This window comes from Martes martes, assembly GCF_963455335.1.
Source record: "Martes martes genome assembly, chromosome: 7".
In the NCBI taxonomy this organism is placed as follows: domain Eukaryota; kingdom Metazoa; phylum Chordata; class Mammalia; order Carnivora; family Mustelidae; genus Martes; species Martes martes.
The window spans coordinates 14,114,091-14,132,952 of record NC_137894.1 but is presented as its reverse complement, the minus strand read 5'-3'; the positions used below and the strand labels follow the sequence as shown (position 1 = coordinate 14,132,952).

At 50.7% G+C, this 18,862-nt stretch overlaps 1 protein-coding gene across 4 annotated transcripts; it reads right to left on the bottom strand.

Annotated features, from left to right (window-relative positions):
- Positions 1 to 5,341: 5,341 nt before the first annotated feature.
- NR2F2 (nuclear receptor subfamily 2 group F member 2) lies at positions 5,342 to 18,206 on the bottom strand. 4 transcript variants are annotated; one of them, XM_080808497.1, is made up of 3 exons: positions 17,943 to 18,206; positions 9,616 to 10,143; positions 5,342 to 6,816 (listed from the first exon to the last, which is right to left on the bottom strand). In XM_080808497.1, exons 1-3 carry the CDS (start codon positions 17,983 to 17,985, stop codon positions 6,542 to 6,544), a joined length of 846 nt encoding a protein of 281 aa, XP_080664623.1. In that variant the 5' UTR covers positions 17,986 to 18,206; the 3' UTR covers positions 5,342 to 6,541. The 4 variants fall into 4 exon arrangements, with proteins under 4 accessions (XP_080664623.1, XP_080664622.1, XP_080664625.1 ...); XM_080808496.1 differs by lacking the exon at positions 17,943 to 18,206 and adding an exon at positions 11,728 to 12,318; XM_080808499.1 differs by lacking the exon at positions 17,943 to 18,206 and adding an exon at positions 11,646 to 11,695.
- Positions 18,207 to 18,862: the final 656 nt, after the last annotated feature.

Here is an 18,862-nt window from a genome sequence, read left to right as displayed (position 1 = left end):
TGGATTCCAGGCCTCTCCAACTGAGACTGCTTGGAACAGCCAAACCAGGGGGAGAGGAGCCATCACGCTTCAGGACCCCAAGAGTTCCTTTAAAGCATCCTCTCACTCCCCAAAACAGTAAGCCAGAGAGTTGAGCCAGGCTTCCTTCAGCACAAAACAGTCCCCGCAGCCATCAGCCCGATAGCCCCAGTGCTCCAAGGGCTCCTTGGCCTGACTTAGCCATGCCCATGGATCCCTCCTCCTTCCTGCACCAGGGGGGCTCCAGGCCACTTTTGCACCTCCAGGATCTCGTGCCTGGGGACCTGTCCTGGACTTGCCCAGCATGTGTCTCTCGACCTCAACCTCAGGAGCTGGGCTTGCAGGAACGCCTGGGCCTCCCAAGGGCCTAAAGCCTTCCCGAGCGCCCCCAAGGCCTCTAAAGGCCCAGTAGCCAAGCTCCGTCAGTTCTGCGAGTGCCCTCGCTCCCCTGGGACGCAGCCACCGACCTGGGCCAGGAAGGCAGCGGTCAGGACTCCCGGCCCTCCCTGGCTCTTGGTAAGAACACTTCCGCTATCTCAAAGTTGCCATAAGAAAATAAATACAAGTGACACTGTGCTGGGCCAAAGCTCATTAGTTCGTTGTCCAGGGCTAATAAAGGAACAGAAGCGCAAATTATAGAGTTCAGCTCCAACACACGCTCTGTCACCCGAGATCAGCGTACCGCGAGCCTGATTCCAATTGCTCCGAACTTGCTGCGCAGTTTGCACCCCCCCAACCCCCTCCTCGCGAGCAGGAGGTTGGTGGAAAAATATAGTTCCAAAGGGGGTAATGATCAAGCTTTTCCTCTCGGAAGCCTGCGCCACCTCATTTCCCATCAGTAATCCCAATAAAATTAACGTCGTGGCTGCAATTGAAAAGAGGAGGGCCCGCGACACTCCTGAAATAACACACTTTCCCCCAGCAAAAGGTAAAAAGCAAAACGGCCCTTTGTTCAGCTAATTAACGAAGGCCCAACTCCGAAAGCAGATGTGTTTGCTTAGCTAATCACAAGCATGTTTCTTTCAAGGAACGTCATTTCGAGGGGGCCGCTCCGGGGGATGGGAAAGGGGGACACAGCACCCCCCCCAGACCCTCTCTGCCTCAGGGGTCTCTCACCCCAGACTAAGATCCAGAGGCTGAAACCAGGCAGCCCATCTCTCACACCTTTCTCCCCCTTGGCCCTACCCCAGAGGCCCAACAGTCACCTCAGAGCTCGACAGAATGCCAGGCCTGCAAAACGCGAGGGGGAAAAAAAATAATAAAAGTTTTAATGACACAGATGCCATATTAAATGAGGCAGTTTTACAATTCACTTTGAATAGGACGCTAACTTATTACAAGTGTGTTATCAGAAGGACGATAAGATTTATAACTCCAAGAGTGAGCTTTTCGCCTTAATGACAATGGATGTTAAAGGGGAGGAAATCTGTTCTCTATTAGAGATGAGAGTCCCCTGTTTTCGGGCACTTACAGATGGGTCCAGGAGAGCAGATCCCAAGCCCCTTTGTGTCTCCTTATGAAAAATTCTCTCTTTCGCCTTTGGCTATGAAAACGGGTCTCTTTGCTCGGTGAGCACCTCGCTCAGTTTTGGACCTTGAGGGAGGGCAAAAGAGAGAGAGAGAGAGCGCGCGCAGACAGGAGACTGGGAAGGGGATGGAGGTGAGGGGGTGGGGGAGGTTCTCAGCCCTGTGGTTCTTGCAGCAAAACTATTTCCCCGTCTTTCTTTGCCATACAAAAGATGGCTTTCCCCTAAACCAACACAGTAAGCAAACTTTAAAAAACTGGGGTCCTATTACAAACCAACGCCCAGCACTAACTGCTTTAAAATTACTGCATAATTAGATTTAGTTGAATTTCACCATTAATTAGGCAGCCGCACTGCAGGGAGCCTTTGAAATCTGAGAAAATGGGAAAAATCATCTGAAGCACGTTTTTTAAGACCCAACTTCAATAAATCTTGACGAGGCCCAGAATTCAGAGAGTACCTCGCTCCCCTCCCAGGCGGCTGAGGGTAGGGGTCTCCAGACCCGGGCAGGGCCTGGAACTGGATGTCAGGGGCGATTCCCCCCATCCGCTGAGAGCTCGGCCCGGGCCCATCCACTGTCTCTCCAGAGGATCTCCGAAGACCCTCTCTGGGAGGCCAAGTCTGTCCCGGCCGGCCTCGCCCGCTCAAACCTATTAAAGAAAGGCGATCCTCCGCTGCGGGCGTGCTCCTGCCAGGGGCGCCGTCCACGCAGGCTCACACATTTCTAGGGCCCGCGACCACCCGCCCGGAACCCGCCCTCGGCCGCGGCGCGCCCCCCAGTCAGCTCCCGGCCCGGAAAGCCACCTCTGCGGTAACTTTGACAGGCAAGCAGCAAGTTCTGCCCACGCCCGGCGGGGTCCGCGGCCCAGCCTCCACCCCCCAGCTGGACCCGGCCCGCACAAACCCCGGCGCAGCCCCTGCATTAATGAGCGCGAGCACTGACCAGGTCTGTAAATACTGGCTTCTCCCCCTCCCCCGCTACCATTCAAACATTTCAGATGCTTTGAGGATACAGACTTTTGCTTTTCCTAATTTGGCTCCTGTTGGGAAGGGAGACATGAAATAAACTCTCCTAATTACAAGGGGAGGGGGTGGCAAGAGAGAGAAGGGGATACTGCGTTACCAATATTTCCCCTACGACTTCTGCTTTAATTACAGAACAATCGAGGACCGCACTCACTCGCCAGCAAGAGTTTAAAAGAGGGTTTTCTGCCTGCAGATGGAATGGCCTTTAGCCCCCCCCCCCTCCGCCTTTTTTTTTTTTCTTTTTGGTAACCAATGTGTTTTCTATTACCCGGCCCTGCAGTGCCTGGCAGCCCGGCGCTCGCGGTGCAATGGGAGACGCCATGTTGGCTCAGCTCATAGGACCAAGTCAAAAGCGAGCTTCGAGGCAGAGTTTCACACGCTCGAGCTCCCCCTGACCGCCCCCCGCCCCGGCCCCCCCGCCTGTCGCCGCTTCGTGCACATCCAGGGAGTGCAGCTCCGCGCGCCCGGCACCCCGGACTTTCCGGGGGCGCTGGCGGAATTCCGCCGCACGTAAGTGGGGGGCGGGGGCTGGGGGGGGGCAGGCACTTTTCCGCTGCTGCTGCCAACTCCAGGCCCCCGTCCCTGCAAGCCGGCCGGATGCAAACGCAGCGGTCTCCGCGGAACCAGCCCCGGACTTCGCCCGCTAACTTTGAGCCCCAGCCCCTCGCGGCCCGGAGAGGACTAATGCTGAAAGGCCGAGGCAGGGCGACCGCGAGCCGAGCGAACGGGCTACATTCCCAACCCCCCCCCCCCTTCCCCTGCCACACACACCCCCAGCTCAGTCTTCCCCCAGGTTTGTTTGAAAGTGGCGAGAAGCAGCGATCGCCTCTCTCTCTCTCCTCGGACTATTGTTGCATTTCGCGTCTAACTGGGTTCTCTCACACCCCCGAGCGCCAAGAGGAGGGAGGGGGAGCGGGTTGGGAAAAGAAATAAAGCGAGCTCAGATCAGATGGAGAAAAAAAAAAAAAAAAAAAGGAAAAAAAAAAAACAAACCAGCAAGGAAAAAGAGACACTTAAAGGGAAAGAGTCGCCATGTTTAGCAGCTTTTTTAAAGATCTCGTCAATTTCACACAGAACGCACTCGCTGGGTCCCAGCCCTCGTCTTTTGTCCAGTTCAGTTGCAGCAAAGATCTTTTGTTCTAACTCAGCGTGAAAAGAAAAACTTTCTTTAAATGCAATAAACTTAAACCAAACTCAAGACTCTAAACAGATCCTCCTCCAGCCACTCTAAACATATACAAGGGGTTTTGTTTTAACCGTTTGAAAAATTTTGGGTCCTGTTTTTCTGCCTTGCAGACCCCAAGCTCATTGCTGAAACTCAGAGAGAGTGAGAGAGAGATTTCCAATGACTAGAACACATGCTTAAACCATAATAAAACAGGGACTGTCTTTTGCTTTGAAAATCATAAATTATAATTTAATGCCAATAATAATTTACAACAAATGGCTGTTTACAATAAACTAACACAAAACAAACAAGGAAAGGGGCCTGTGTTTTACTTATTAGAGAAACTTCACACACTCACATGGATAGCACTTGCAAGAGGAGAAAATAAACAACAAACCTCGAGCTAAAGGTCAGCGATATTCTGCCCTAAGAACATACTTGTATTTATGTATGTATATATCTACAGAAAGAAGCTGGGGGTCAGATGGAGGACTCTGCTCAAATGCACAAATCAGACAGATTTTTCTGGTCTGCATGTATTGACTGGAACTGAGTATCAAAGTTTAATACACTTTACAAAATGATCCCTCTTCTTCCATCTCCCCTACCCACCCGCTCTTAAAATTAAACCACAACATAGTGAAGTATGGTGGGGAGGGGATGCTGGAAAGCCTCAGTAAGAACAAAATTGGAAGCTCCCACACACTGAGCTTCCTTCAAACCAGGAAAAGAGAAAGGGGGGGGGGCTCCAAAACAAAAGTTACTACTTCCAAATCAGCATACTCTGTAAAGTTTCCTTCCTTCTTTCTTTCTCTTCTTTTCCTTAATTTGGCTTCTAAGGACAAAGGATCCCAAGAGCAGTACAGATTGTATCTACACAATCCGAAATGTCAAAATGTCGATGTGTTTTTATGTACATAACTCCAGTGGAAAAGACTCCCTTGACCTGTGGTCATGCTCTCACAGAATGAACGTAAAGGGGGGAGGGGAAAGGCAGGCGAACGGCAAGTTATCATATATACACTAAAAAACAGACCCTTCAGCACTCTAAGCTACATCACTGAATTTGAAATCCTCTCAACAACCAAGCTAGATGAGAACCACAGAGTATTTTTAAAAATCAAACCTACTTAAGGAAAAACTCACTGCAAACAACTGCCTCTATTTACAATGCTGTGATTAGCTTGCTAGAACTGTCTTCCGCTTAACTGTCAGAAATATACAAAACAGTATTTTTTTCTGATCATAAAATAGATACTGATCTCAAGATTTCTAATACTTTCCACAATACCTTCCCTAAGCAGGCACTTAAGTGTGACAAATATAAGGGCCTTTTTTTTCCTGGAAAATCCATTTTTAATTAAAAGGAGGATTAAGTGAATGGGGGTGGTTTACTATATCAGTATGGCACTTCCTAAACCATAGATAAACCATTAACTTCAGCTTCTCCCCCCCCCCACGCCCAAATTAAACAGGCAAATACACTAGTCCACCTTTGAACAAACTGACTGAGGGCAGTAAACAAATGGACCCCCGGGCCCGGCTCAGCGAGAGCTCACAGGGGCTCTTCTCGATGAGAAAGACAGTGAGTGGGGACAGCCAAACAGATTTCAGATATCAAATAATATTTTAATTTCTGAATACTTTCAATTTTCCTTGGAATATAACACACAAAGACTCGACCAAACAGTTCAGTTATTATAACTTTTACAGTATACAGAAATGTTGCACTTAAAAAAAAAAACCTTCAGTTTTTTTTAAAACACAAACTGTAAACTCTAAGATACTGAATCAATCACGTTACCTATAAGTGCCAACAGTGTTATTTTGTCATGCTGATTTCAATGGTATTTTTTAAAAAGGGAAAATATCAACAATTATAATACAAAGGGTTTGCAAATATACAAACAGATATAGGATTTTCGTAACAATTCAAGAACTAAGCGGGACCCAATTCAAATTACAAAAGTTCACTTTTTATTCAAAACCTCAGCATGTGTCTTGGACACATTCCTTGGCTGCCAATAAATTCCACAGTTCATTCTCTTTCTTAAAATATTTTTAAAAAGCTAGGTTTGTCATGGTGTCTTTTTTGGGGGGGCAGGGTGGGGAAGTTAAGTGTATGTGGTTCCTCCAGTTCTCAAATTAAGAGTGCTCAACTTCGCCTAAAATTTTTGGTCACCACTTCTAAGTGCGTTTCCATCATCTCTGAGTTGCCTTTTAAAGTTTTATGTCTTCCTATGATATTTTCATGGACTCAGTTTTAATTCTTGCAGAACATAATATTTTAAGGATACACAGTTTTTAAGAAGCCAAGATTATATCAAAACTTATTATAGAACCACAGAATAAACTGGTTTGGAACCAGAAAAGTACAAAAAAGAACAGCTAGAGGTACATAGACACAGGACAATTAATAATTTGGAAAAAAAAAAAAAAGACTTACTTTCTCCATTCTGCTAATTTTCTCCCAATCTCCTTAAATGCACTTTTAGCAATATTTTTCAAAAATTTACCAAAAAAAGAAAAAGACTAATTTCCTTTTTATACAAAAATGATAAGTAGCAAGTTGCTCTGACCGACACAGGAGTTTTTTTTTTTTTAATGCATTCTGTAAAAGTTCATTTGACAGTCTTTTTTTTTTGAAATTCACAGTCCATTAAATTCTTCCCCTCTCTTCTTTTAGCAAACTTGTAACATCCTTTTATATCCTTTCTTAACAGAAGGAATTTAAGCAAACAAACCAGTCTTTTGCCTTTTCTTTCTCTCTGTTTCACTGCCCCCTTCTTATTTTGATTTATTATTTATTGAATTGCCATATACGGCCAGTTAAAACTGCTGCCGGACAGTAACATATCCCGGATGAGGGTTTCGATGGGGGTTTTACCTACCAAACGGACGAAAAACAATTGCTCTATGACTGAGGAGGAGACCGTGCGGAGGGAAGGGAGGCGCAGCAAAAGCTTTCCAAATCGCGTTGGTTGATTGGGGTACTGGCTCCTAACGTATTCTTCCAAAGCACACTGGGACTTTTCCTGCAAGCTTTCCACATGGGCTACATCAGAGAGACCACAGGCATCTGGAAGAAAGTTAAAAAAAGAAGAAGGAGAAGAAGAAGAAGAAGAAAAAGAAGAACGGGGAAGGAGAATTCAGTCATCAGATTAAGAGGTCTGAAAAGGGTCACATGAGGTGTGTGTACAGGGCTGTCAAACTGCCCCGACCGGAGTTGGAGCAAATGCCTCTGTGCTAAAAACCTGGGCGAAGGGGAGCGGAGTGGTGGTGGCGGGGAGAGCAGGAGATGATCCTGGGGTATTTGCTTTAAAGTCAAACACAAGCTCAGTGCACTGCAGGCTTTCACTGTCTCAGTCCTCAGGCTGGGTCCCTGGGAGGCCCCAAGCAAAGTGCATTGGGTGAAATCTGGCTCAAGTCAGTAAACAGACAGACAAACAGATGAAACCAAAACTGCCAGGGCTCCTCCCCCTCCTCGTCTGTAAATAATAGTTTGGCTTATAATTATATAGTTGGGGGGGGGGAGGGCAACAACCTGGCCCAGCCTCTAGTAATGGCGTCCACGACCCAGCCTCAGATTCTCCCCAAAGAGGGCGACTCATTTTTTCTCCAGTCTTTGAAACTGATTTAAGTGGCCCTTTAAAACTGATCTTGTCAGTATAGCCCTATTGAAGGGCAGCCATGCAAACTGTGATCTCTCTGTTCATTTGAGCTGTTTCTTTCCCCCCTTTTCTTCTCTCTCCCTTTTTCTCTTACCCCCCTTTATTTATTTATTTATTTATTTATTTATTTATAAAACCCAGGTCCGTCCAAGAAGAAACCCCTCCCCTGTTATCTTCAGGAAAACACTTTTCTCTTTCGGATATGTGAAAAATACAGTAAGTGCCTTTGAAATGAGAGGCTTCTCAGTGAAGGCGGTGCAGGTTGTGACCTGACCTTTTTGGGCTCCCTAGACAAGACTGGGGTGAACACATGCATATTGTGAATCCTTAAAACAGACATCTGAAAACGGCCGCCACTACCTCCACCCCAAGAACCAGAACACATATGCAATTTCCTCCTGTGTGCATCTAGGACTCTGCACGTAAAGAACGCATAGGTGTCTGTGGTCAGGAATTAAAAGATCTGTTTGCACAGGACTCCCTCCCTCTGCATTGGTACACTGTGTGTCTCCCTATGAATCAGATAAGAGGGACCTTTATCTCTTTGTGAGACGATTTGCATTCTCCACACAGGCCTCTACATTTTGCAAATAGTAATAAATTAAACTGTTACGACAGTATCAGGCATTTCTTTCCTTGAAAGACCAAGGGTAAGGTTGAGAGCTAACAATGATATTGAGAAATTAACAACACCCCCATCATCTGGGCTCGTGGGCTGGACGTAGTAGGGTTGTGGGATGGGGGTGAAGGTGGTTGTGGGGTATGGGAATATCCTGCCTGCACATTTGCATCCGGCAAATGTTCTAGTTATGACAGTTCCCCTGAGGAAAATACTCCAGATCCAAGCCTCTCTCCACACAGCTTTTCCTCCCCCAGACACTGCCCTTCCATTGGTTACCTGAGGACTTTCAAAGGCAGAATTTGGGGTGGCTGTTGGTGGGGGGGGTGATGTGTGAGAAACAGCAAAGTATAACAGACAGTGGGTTAAGGGCTCAGAACCTGCCATCAATTGAGCTAATGACTTGGGCCCCTAGATTTCCTTCAAACAATAAGGGAGAGATTGTGGATCTTTTTGTCTGCCACAGGAACTACTCAGCACTCCCAGTGTCCAGATTACAAGCTGTAAAAACTGCAGTTTCTAGGTTCCAAGCCCTACCAACACCCAAATGTTTGTTATTCTGAATTGGGAACCCCTCTCCCCTCTCAGGCATGACAAAGGGATCAGCTGACAACTTAGACCCAGAAGGCGGAGGAGGTGATTTCCACCCACCTGGGGTAGGCTGAACTCAGCCTGGAGGCAGCCAAAAGGCTCAGGTGTGGCCCAAAGTGGAAAGCCAGACACCTTCAAAAATCATTTGGCCTCAAGAGTTAATTAATATTAGATCTATTACTCACACAGGTTAAACTACATACAAACTAATTAGATTTCATAATGCAGTCAATGATGGTTTTATATCTCTGGCAACATTCATATCCAGCCCCAGTTGGCATACACTTTGGGTTGTTTGAAAATTGCCTTAAGTGTTTGCCTGGGCAGAGGAAGCAGGAGGCCAGAGTCTTCCAGCCCTCGCAGACATTCTGGACACCTACGATGGCCCCTTTCTTCCTCTTGTCCCTTCCTGACAGCTCTTCCTCCTCTCCTGGCAGTCTGCATTGTTTTAATAAGAATATGATTTTTAAAATTGCTGCCCTCAGGTTGGATGTGCCTGGAGCTCCAACTCCTACTGAGTTAGCAGACAAACTTTTCCCCTGCAGGGGCAAACTTTCCCCTGCAGAGATGATGCCAGGACCGCTCCAGTGCCCAGAGGCATCTCCTAGAGGCTCAGCCAGGGTGACAGAAAAGGAGCCATGGGGCAGGGGAGACAGCACAGGCCCAGCTGGCCCAGAAGGCCGGAGGCTAAGGGAGGGAGCAGGAACATGCATCCCAGCCTGGCAGGCTCAAGAGGCTTTCCCATGGCCCATTTTGAGAGCCTGTGTCTGGAGCAATCATCTTGAAGTCCAGCCTTCCTCTCTTGTGCCCTGGACAGGCCTGGTGAGGCCCAGCACCTACACAGAGTTCCCACTCCCAAGTTTGCTCTCAACAGTTTGGCCTTTCAAGGGGGCTGGGAGGGGGGAGAGGCTGGGCTCAGGCTGGGGACTCCCAAGTTCTCTGGTCCCTAACTCTGAGCTAGAAGTCCTTGGACTGAGAGGGCAGGGCTCCTTCCTACCTGAGGTGAACAGGACTATGGCCTTGAGACAGCTGTACTCGGCGGAGTCGACGTGCAGTGCTTTGAGCTTCTCCACTTGCTCTTGGAAGATCCGTATGTGGTCCATAAAGGCGACCACTCGGTCGGCAGACATGGGTGAGGCGTGTAGGCCGGCGGCGGCCAGGAGCGGGGCGACGTGGAGGGGCATGGAGCACTGGGCTGCATTGAGCACGAACAGCTCGCTCCAGGTGAGGCGAAGCAGGGCCACCTGGTCGGTGATCTGCAGGTCAGGGAAGAAGGGGATGTTCCGGGCCCACTCGACGGCGCTGAAGAGCATCCGCGCGGCCAGTTCGCAAATGTTCTCGATGCCCATGATGTTGTTGGGCTGCATGCACTGACTGCCGAAGCGCGACGTGGGGTAGGGCTCGGCGCGCAGCAGCAGAGAAATATATCCGGACAGGTACGAGTGGCAGTTGAGAGGGTCCCCGTTGGTGAGCGCAAACTGCCCGTGGGTTGGCTGGGTGGGCGGCATCCGGCCCCTCTGCACCGCTGCGGGGAGGAAAGGAGACACCCCGCCGTTAATGACCAGCCTCGTCCCCCAGCTCCCCCGGCGGGGTCCGCCCCGGCCCAACCCCCACCTGACCCAGACCCCCGCGCCGCGCCACAACCGGCAGGCCTGCCCCTTTCCCCGGCGCGCCAGGGCCACAGACCTGGAAGTCGCCGGGAGCCCGGCAGCGCTGCTCTCAAACCACCACCCAAGCAGGCTCCGGCGGCCAGAGCGGCACACTTGCCTCCGAGGCCCGCTCGGGGCTGGGCCGCCGAGGACCCAGAATTGACCGCTTTGCCTCGGGGTCCCCGGCACTGGGGGCGGGAGGTAGCGTTCTGGGGGCATCTTTCTTCTTTACTGCTAAACAGCTGATATTTCTTATTGATTGGAGGAGAGGGAGCGGGAGGGGCGAGTCTGGGTTGGGGGGGAGGGTGAGACGCTTTTGCAGAAAGACACCAGGGTTCACCCCAGACGGCCTGCGGCCACCCCGGAACAACTCTCCCCCAAACCCCGCAGCCTCAGCCCGGCGGGGAACCCCCCGGTGAGAGAGGAGCGGAAAGCCGAGGTCTGGCGGCAGCCTAATCAGTGTGCTCGAAGAAAGAGAGACGGAGGGAGAGGGCGGAGAGAGAGGCCGGCCGAGGCGAGAGGAAGCCGGGGAGAGGCGGGGAGCAGGCGGCCGGCGCCGGCGCAGCCCGGGCAGGGCCCGAGAGGGCCGGGGAGAGCTGGCGAGGCTGGGGCTCGGGCTGTTATCTGACGCCGGACCGGGAGAGTCGCTCTCGCAGAAACACAAAGAAAGCCCGGCGTTCGCTCGCCCTAGCCCGGAGCCCGCGCCCGGCGCCGAGCGCGCCATTGGCCGAGCACGGCTCACGGCGCTCGGCGAATTTTATATCACAAAGACCCAACTCGCGCAGAGCGAAAGCAGCCGCCGAGGGCCCCTCGCCCACCCTTCCCTGCTCCCTAGCGCGCTCTCCTCCTTTCAAAAGTGAAAGGAAAAAAAGAAAACAGAGGTATTTTTTTTTTTTTTAGCAGAATGTTAATCCACGGAGGGTCACATGAGCGCTGCCCGGGCAGCAGCGTTAATACGGCGAAGTGCATAAAATTGCCATTTGTAATTTGAACCTCCTGTACAAAAGTACAATCTCAGGTTGGTTTTTTTTTTTTTTTTTGAGAGGGTGGGGGCTGGGGAGAGGGGTGGGGAGGAGGGACATATGTTGAACATGCAGGAAAAACAAGGGGAGAGAGAGAGAGAGGAAAGGCAGAGAAGTAAACCAGGCTTTGAAACAACAACAGACAACACCCCATCCCTCGTAGAAAGGCGAACTCGAATGAACTCGGAATCAATGCAAAGAAAATGAAACAGCCCGAAGAGAAAGTAGAGGAGGAAATCAGTCGGCCAAAGCATGCGGATTTGGGGGTCTGGGTTCCAGTGCAGAACTTGTTTCTAGTATAAAACCCCTTTCAACTGCAATACGAAGAGAAGAGCTTGGGGCTTCTGCGTCCTTACCCAGAGCAGGCTAGCCAAACGCACCCAGGGCCCCGGGACCCCAGGCGAGGGGGGGGGGTGGGGAGAAATGAGAGGCCGATACCTTCCCGTCTCATGCCCACTTTGAGGCACTTTTTGAGGCGGCAGTACTGGCACTGGTTGCGGTGGTGCTGGTCGATGGGACAGTTCCGGTTGGCGCGGCACGTGTAGCTCAGGTTCCTCCGCACGCTGCGCTTGAAGAAGCTCTTGCAGCCCTCGCACGTGAACTGGCCGTAGTGCTTGCCGCTTGACTTGTCCCCGCACACCACGCACTCGATGTGTTGCTGCTGCTGCTGCTTGTCGCCGCCCGGGCCGCCGGGGCCGCCCTGGCCACCGGCCGCCGTCTGGGCCGGCGTGCTGGCCGGGCCCCCTTGGCCCGGCGTCTGTGGCGTGTGCGGGGCGCCGGGCGGCGGGCCGGGCACAGGCGGCGCCTGTGAGGCCTGGCTGCCCTGCGAGCCGGGCACCTCGTCCTGGGGGTCGCGCCACGTGCTGACTACCATTGCCATATCTATGGGGGCCGCGTCCGGACTTCCTGCTCCCCTGGCTGCGGGCGGCGGCGGCTCCCGGGTCTCGGGCTCCGGCGCGCCGCCTTTTGTGTGTGCGAGGGTGCGAGAGGGCGCGGGAGGGCGCCCCGGGTGGCTCGGGGGCTGGTTGGTTGAGGTTGATTAGTTTTTCCTTTTTTGTTTCTGCTTTTGCAAAGTTTTGTCGATGGCTTGTCTGGCCCGGTGTGTTTGTTTTGTTTGTTTCCCTCGGCTCAGCTTTGTTGGTTTCGGGGGGCTTTCCGCCCGGAGGGGAGGGGAAGGGGCCAGGGGAGAGAGAGTGGGAGCAGAACGTGGAGAGAGAGGGAGGGGAGGGAGAGCTGCAAGTCGATTGTCTGGCTTCAAGACAGAAGTAGGAGGCAAAAAAAAAAAAAAAAAAAAATCTCTCCAAAGATCTCGCTCGCTCTCACTCTCTCCCTCCCTCTCTCGTTCACTCTCTCGCTCTCAGAGCTGGTGTGCCGAGGAGTTGGAGTAGGAGGAGGAGGAAGAGGAGGAGGAAGAGGAGGAGGAGAGGCGACTGTCCGGGGGCCAAGTCCAGGGCAGCCCACAGTCAGCCATTCAGGAAAGCCATCGAAATCAGGAGGACTGGGAGAGCGGAGGCGCCGGTCGCGGGCGCGCCCAGAAAGCCGGGCAGGCCGGGGCGGAGGCCGGCGGCCCGCGGAGTGGCCGGAGCGCTGCCCGGGTCCGGGGGAATCAGCATGAAAGTGGTCCGCGTCCGGCGCTGCGCGGCGTCGTCCTGGCGCTGGGCCGCCGCCGCCGCCGCCTGCCACGGGCGCCCGGCGAGCGCCTCGCTCGCTCTGGCCGCCGCCGCCCGCTTTCGCCGGATGGAGGCCGCTCGCTGCTCCCTGCGGGCCGCCCTGGCCGCCGCCGCCGCCGGAGCCGCCGCCGCCGCCGCCGAAGCCGCCGGGTCGGGCCCGGAGCCGCCGCGTCTAGCGCCGCCGCCGCCGCTGAAGCCGCTGCTGCCGCTGCTGCCGCCGCCGGAGCCGCTGCTGCTGCTGCCGCCGCCGCCTCACACACATAGGGAAAGAGTCAACTCGCCGGCGGCGGGGGAGAAATGATAAAAGAGAGAGAGGAGGGCAGATCACCACCTAGAAGCACATCCTTCGTGCGCAGAGGGGGGAGAAAAAGACGGAGAGAAAGAATGAAAGAAGGGAAAAAAGGCAGCACGGCACCCGGAGAAAGGAGGCAACTCGGGGAGAGGAGGAGGAGGAGAAGAAAACACACACGCGCGCACGCACACACACACCGCGGAGAGAAAAGAACAGAGAATCAAAGTGATCAAATATGCTAAAAAGGGGGGCGCGGGAGGGAATGCGATTTATAGGCGCCGGGGCTGGCAGAAGTGGCTTCTCCGCGATCAGCTCACTGAGCTCTCTATATAGTGAACTTTGACACGACTGCTGCAACTTAGCGCACGTTGCCATGGTGACGGCGCGCCTTATAAGGCAGCAGCCGGGGTTGGCCTGGCCAGGCGCGCGCGCGCCGCCCCCTCGTCGTCATTGGCCGGAGCGCGGCGGCCCCGCCATGGCGGCCGCGAGCTCAGCCCGGTCCTAGCGCGAGCGGCGTAGCGTCAGCGGCGCGGGGAGCGCGGGGGGCCAAGGGGGGCGGGGAGGGGGCGGCCGCGCCGGCACCACCGCCAGGCGGGGGATGGGCCCGGGCCGGCCCCGGGCACGCGGCCCCCGAGCTCTCTGCACCCCGCACCGGAGGTTTCCGCCCCAGCGGGGAGAGGAGCGCGGCGCGCACACACAACGCCTCTTAAAGGCTCCGCGAGAGGCTTTGGATGGAATCGAGGACTTCGCCTCCCGCAACTTGGCGATGCCACGAAATCTGTCGCTCGCGCACCACCCGGGACTCCCGGCGCATCTTTGTGCCCACAATGCCAGAGAAAGAGAAAAGTTCCCCGGTTTCTTTGCAGAGGGGTAGCGGGTAGGGGGGTAGGAAGGTGCCGCGAACCGAGCTTGGAGACATTTACCAAACGAAAGATTTGGTCAAATCCGGGTGATGGTAGACCCTTCTCGTAATCGACTCTGACCACTTGCTTGGTTTCGTGGCTTATTTCTTTTTTCCCTTCTCGAGGAAAAAAAGCTGTTTAGCGTTTATCTTTTCCTTGTAGGGTTAACATTTCCCAGGTATGTGGCCTGACATTTTAATTGCTCAAATAAAGCATCTCGGATGCTGAGAAGCACAAGTAGACTTCATCCCATTGTCATGACGCAATTAAAATCAATTTTCCTCAACTTTATCCTCTCTCATTAGTTATAGCTAACTCACAGCCCAGCGTCCTGCCACACACCCAGTCGTGGAGAGAGGTGAATAGAGCGTTCTGCGCGCTGATGGACAAGCGGAAGCAGCTTCCCAGGCTCCCCTGTGCCTACCCTCTGTACACACATGTAAGCGCACATGTATCAGATGCACATTTGTCAATGTACACAGACAAAGACTTCAGCGACTGTGCTTCTAGGTCATGGAACAGTTGAGTACGAACTTCATTGTTCCTCAAGTTCCTTTTAAGCATCCATACAGTCATTAAAACACAACCAGAGATTCTGCTCCAAATTGGGAATAATACCAAGCACAACTCAGAAAAACCACACACATGCCATGGTCTATCTCGAGAGATTCACTGCAGTCAGAACAACTTCATAGCCTGAGCCATTCCGCTCAGTGTGCTAAAGTCATCAACATGGATGTGTCTCTGGATTCCAGAGCGTTTGGTTTTAAACATCAAACATCTAGAATTGCCCCCACAGAATACACTATATTTCAACGTAGTAGCCTTTTGGTTTGATTATGAGAAGTTAGTGAATTGTGATTGTTCAACATTTATGGAACAAAATTTTGACACCATCATACACATTTTTGCACCGAGAAAAACCATAATCTGGGAAGCCAACCAGGTTTATGAACAATTAAAATATTTGACATAAAACACACTGAGCTTCAGGAAACATGAACACATATAAAGGCTAAATTAATGACCACAGGAAAGCATCCTTGATAGTTCAAAAAAATCGACGAGATGAAAGATTAAAAAAAAAAAAATAAACCAGACATATAATTGACCTGTGCTGGTGTGCATTTTGCACTCAATACCGTTTACACACAGGCAGAATACAAGGTAGGTACTAAGTGAAGATGTAGGCAGACAGGGGCTAGTTTTTAGGGAAGGAGAAACACCACCACCCCTTACATTTCATTCCTGAAACCTTAGCCCTCACCCCTTCTCTGCTGAAATCACGTATTTCACTAAAGCTGCAGGTGCTGGGATTATTTGAAAGTTGTAAAAAAACACAAAAAAACATAGTGGACACTGAACTATCATAAACCTGGTGTGTAATGAGATTGCCACAGAGAGAAGCAGGCTGAGAATTTCAGGTTGATTAGAGACACAATATAACTTTCTCTTAAAGAGGACAGAAGGATGGAAAAGAAATCATTTCAGAGAAGGTGTTTTTTTTTTTTCCCCCTTCCCTTTCAACCCCTAGGATTCAAGGGATTGCCTAATGTTACAAATGTCAGTAGATTAGGGGCAAACTCAGCAGAGATGTGGCGGGGCTGTGTTGAAATAGGAAATCTAATGGGCATACCCATCTCAGTTTAATAGAAGATGGGAATAATTGATTGTAGGGAAATCTTAATCTCGCCTTTTGAGTGCAGACACTTCCATAGCAAGATCACCTTTTACAGAAGTGAAGTGGGAAGTTTTTGAGGAGAAAGAGCTTCCATGGTACACTTAGAGATTTTTGGTATTTGAAGTGCGCTCTGATGGCCTCAGATTTAAAATGAAGAATTTCCTCATCTCTTACAGAACTGAAGCCTGCTACACACATGACCACAGGGCTGACATGAAATCAGAGGTATTTCACTCTGCATTTTAGGATTCATTCAGTTCTGGGGATGCTAATAAAATTCCAAATAAATAAATAAATGACCCTATCAATTATAGTTAATTTTACTGCATACAAGAAGAGAAAGACTGCAGACTGAGGGAAAAAAAAGGGGGGGGGCCGGAATATTTTAAAATATCTTCTTCAGAGATGCTCATTTCCCTTGAATAAACAGCTCTAAGACTAACAGATAAATATCAATATGTCGTGTTCAAAAAAAAAAAATCCAGCCCAGTCTTTTATTGTAGATGTAAATTTATTTTAATGAGAGGAATGGCAAGCTTTAATTTGGCCGGGGAAAGTTGGAAAAACATTTGTTTTACTCTGGTGAAAAAAGAAAAAAAAAAAAAGAAAAGTAAACCCACCCAGGAATATGATTTTCTTGCAGAAAGTGGCCTGACGGCTGTAATTCTCCACAAATTAAATCACAATATGAATACAGACCCCAGCAAATGCCGAGTTTAGCTCTGAACTCAGTAGAAACCAGTTCTGTCCACCAGGATTCATTGAATTCCTCCTTTCCCTCAATCTAGTCCGTGTGTGTTTTTCTCTTCCACCACACTGGAGCTCCATGAATAGGGAAAGGGGCTTCCATTGTGTCCCTCTGAACTTCCAAGTCAATGCAATTTTTAACCACTGGCTTGTGGTACTTTGAAAATCACCAGGGGCTGTCAGAGTTGGGTCCTCTGAAAAATTTACAGTGCTAAATCAGAGCATATGCTGGGAGGGAAAAAATTGCTTAAGATTGGAGCAAGTACAGTATCTGTCTGCCCCCTAGTGTAAGAGTCCTCGCTGCCTAAAATTCAACTTTAAAAGAAAAGGAGCTCTTAAAGGGAAACGACTTTGAGCTCACGTAGGCATAGCAGAATGAAAGTTCTGTACATTTTAATCTAAATAATTCTTCCGGATTTAAAATTAATTGGCTCTGGCTTGGTTGGACCGGACTCGGATCTCGCCACCTCTGCGCTTCCCGAGTCACTGGCGGAGAGGTGATGATTTTTTTTTTTTTTTTCCCCCTGAACTGGGTTTATGTGCGTCCCCCCTCACCCCCTCCTCTCTTTTTCTTTCTCTGTCTCTGTCGTCTCTCTCGCTGGCTTTTTAAAAATGAGGAACCGTTCCTTGAACGTTCTGGACAGAGCACAGAATTGCTTCTTAAGTCAGCCCGACGCGGTTGCAATAGACAGCAAAAAGGTAAACGTTTGCCTGAAATCCGCACGCCAGCTCCACCACCCCGCCCGATGGTGAGTACCCTTCTCGTCGCGATTCTCCTCCTAGCTTTTACCGAGCGCTCTCCTCCCCGAGCCGCGGCCGAGGGCGCCGGGCAGAGCTTTCCTCCCTCCCTGCCTGGCTGGCTGTCAGTTGCACAAGGTTGCAAAATAAAGCGCAGAGGCAAATCGAACAGTAAATTCTGATACTTCGTGCGAGCCTCGCAGCTCCTTTGCTAGAAAAACCGAGTCGTCAGTTGCTTGGAAAAAACACGCTTATAGGACTGGCTTTTAGTTTGCTCTATCGAAGGAAATGAGTTTGAGGAGACAGGACGAGGAGACGGGGAGGCACCGCAGTCTTTACGCTTCGGTTTAATCATATTTTGGCAGCTTTGCAATTGTATTTTTCCCCCTCTTCTCCCCTCCACCACCTCTCCTATCACACACTTGTAATAAAATATGGCAATGCATTGAATTGACGGTCCCCCCCCTCCCCAAACCCCTGAAACCACAGTCCTAGGCATTTCATACACGTTAGCAAACCGATATTTTGAAAAGCCCCAAGTCATCCCCAGCCCCACACAGCACAAGGAAAAAAAAGTGAGAAAGGAGAGAGAGAGAGAAAAAAAATACTGTAAGTAAACATACCAAAACCATATTTGCCTTGTTCAAGGTCCCAAACCGCTTGCATCTTCCTTCTAAACTGGAATAACTCTCCTTTAGTTTGGCGGGTGAAATAAACGCTTTGTTGGCCCCCTGAAAAGATGTGTCTTTGATAATTAAAGAGAATCTCCTCCTCGGTGTTTATCTAAGCGATTGTGCAAACTGATAAAAAGTAGGCACTAGCCTGCAGGGAAAAAGAGGAAAGGTGAAGGGAGAGATCTTCCACCTTAAGGAAGTGCTTCCCCATGTATTAGGCGTTCTCAGCCTTGGAAAACCCTGCACACTAACTTTAGAGAGACGAGGTTTCAGGGAGCTTTGTACATAGCTGCTGAGGAATGCAAGCCTCGCCTTTAAGAAAAAAAACCCCAAACCGTAGGTAGGAGATGTCTGGAGTGATCCTTGTCTCTCATCTCATTCCTTAGAAGGAAGAGTGCGTTGTTACACCTTGTTTGGGGCTGGAAAGACGAGACTTTAAAAACACCCGTCCAATTGAAAAAAATCTCCCAACTTAATGAGTTTAGTCGGAGGCTGGAGCAAAACGGCTCAGCCGCAGCAGAAAACCGCCAACAACTATAGGCGATATTGCAAAGCAAGACGACCCGAGGCACAGCCAAATTCCACTGTTTGGGGTCGAGAGGGATGGAGGCTAATCCTAAAGCAAGTTGGGAAAAAAACAGAGGTGGGAGAGGAGGGGGAAAAAGCAGCAGCCTAGCAGCCTGGCAGACAGGCTCCCCTCACCCTGGAACAGAGATAGAACTTGAAACAGGAGGGCAACATTTTTCCTAGGAATCCGTTGGAATCCTCATTTTTCTACTTTTAACTCAGGTCCCCCCAAGTGATTTTTCCCTCTCCCCTGCAGATCCGTGCCCCCCTTTTCCAGTCTCCATTCTAGAACTTTCCTGAGG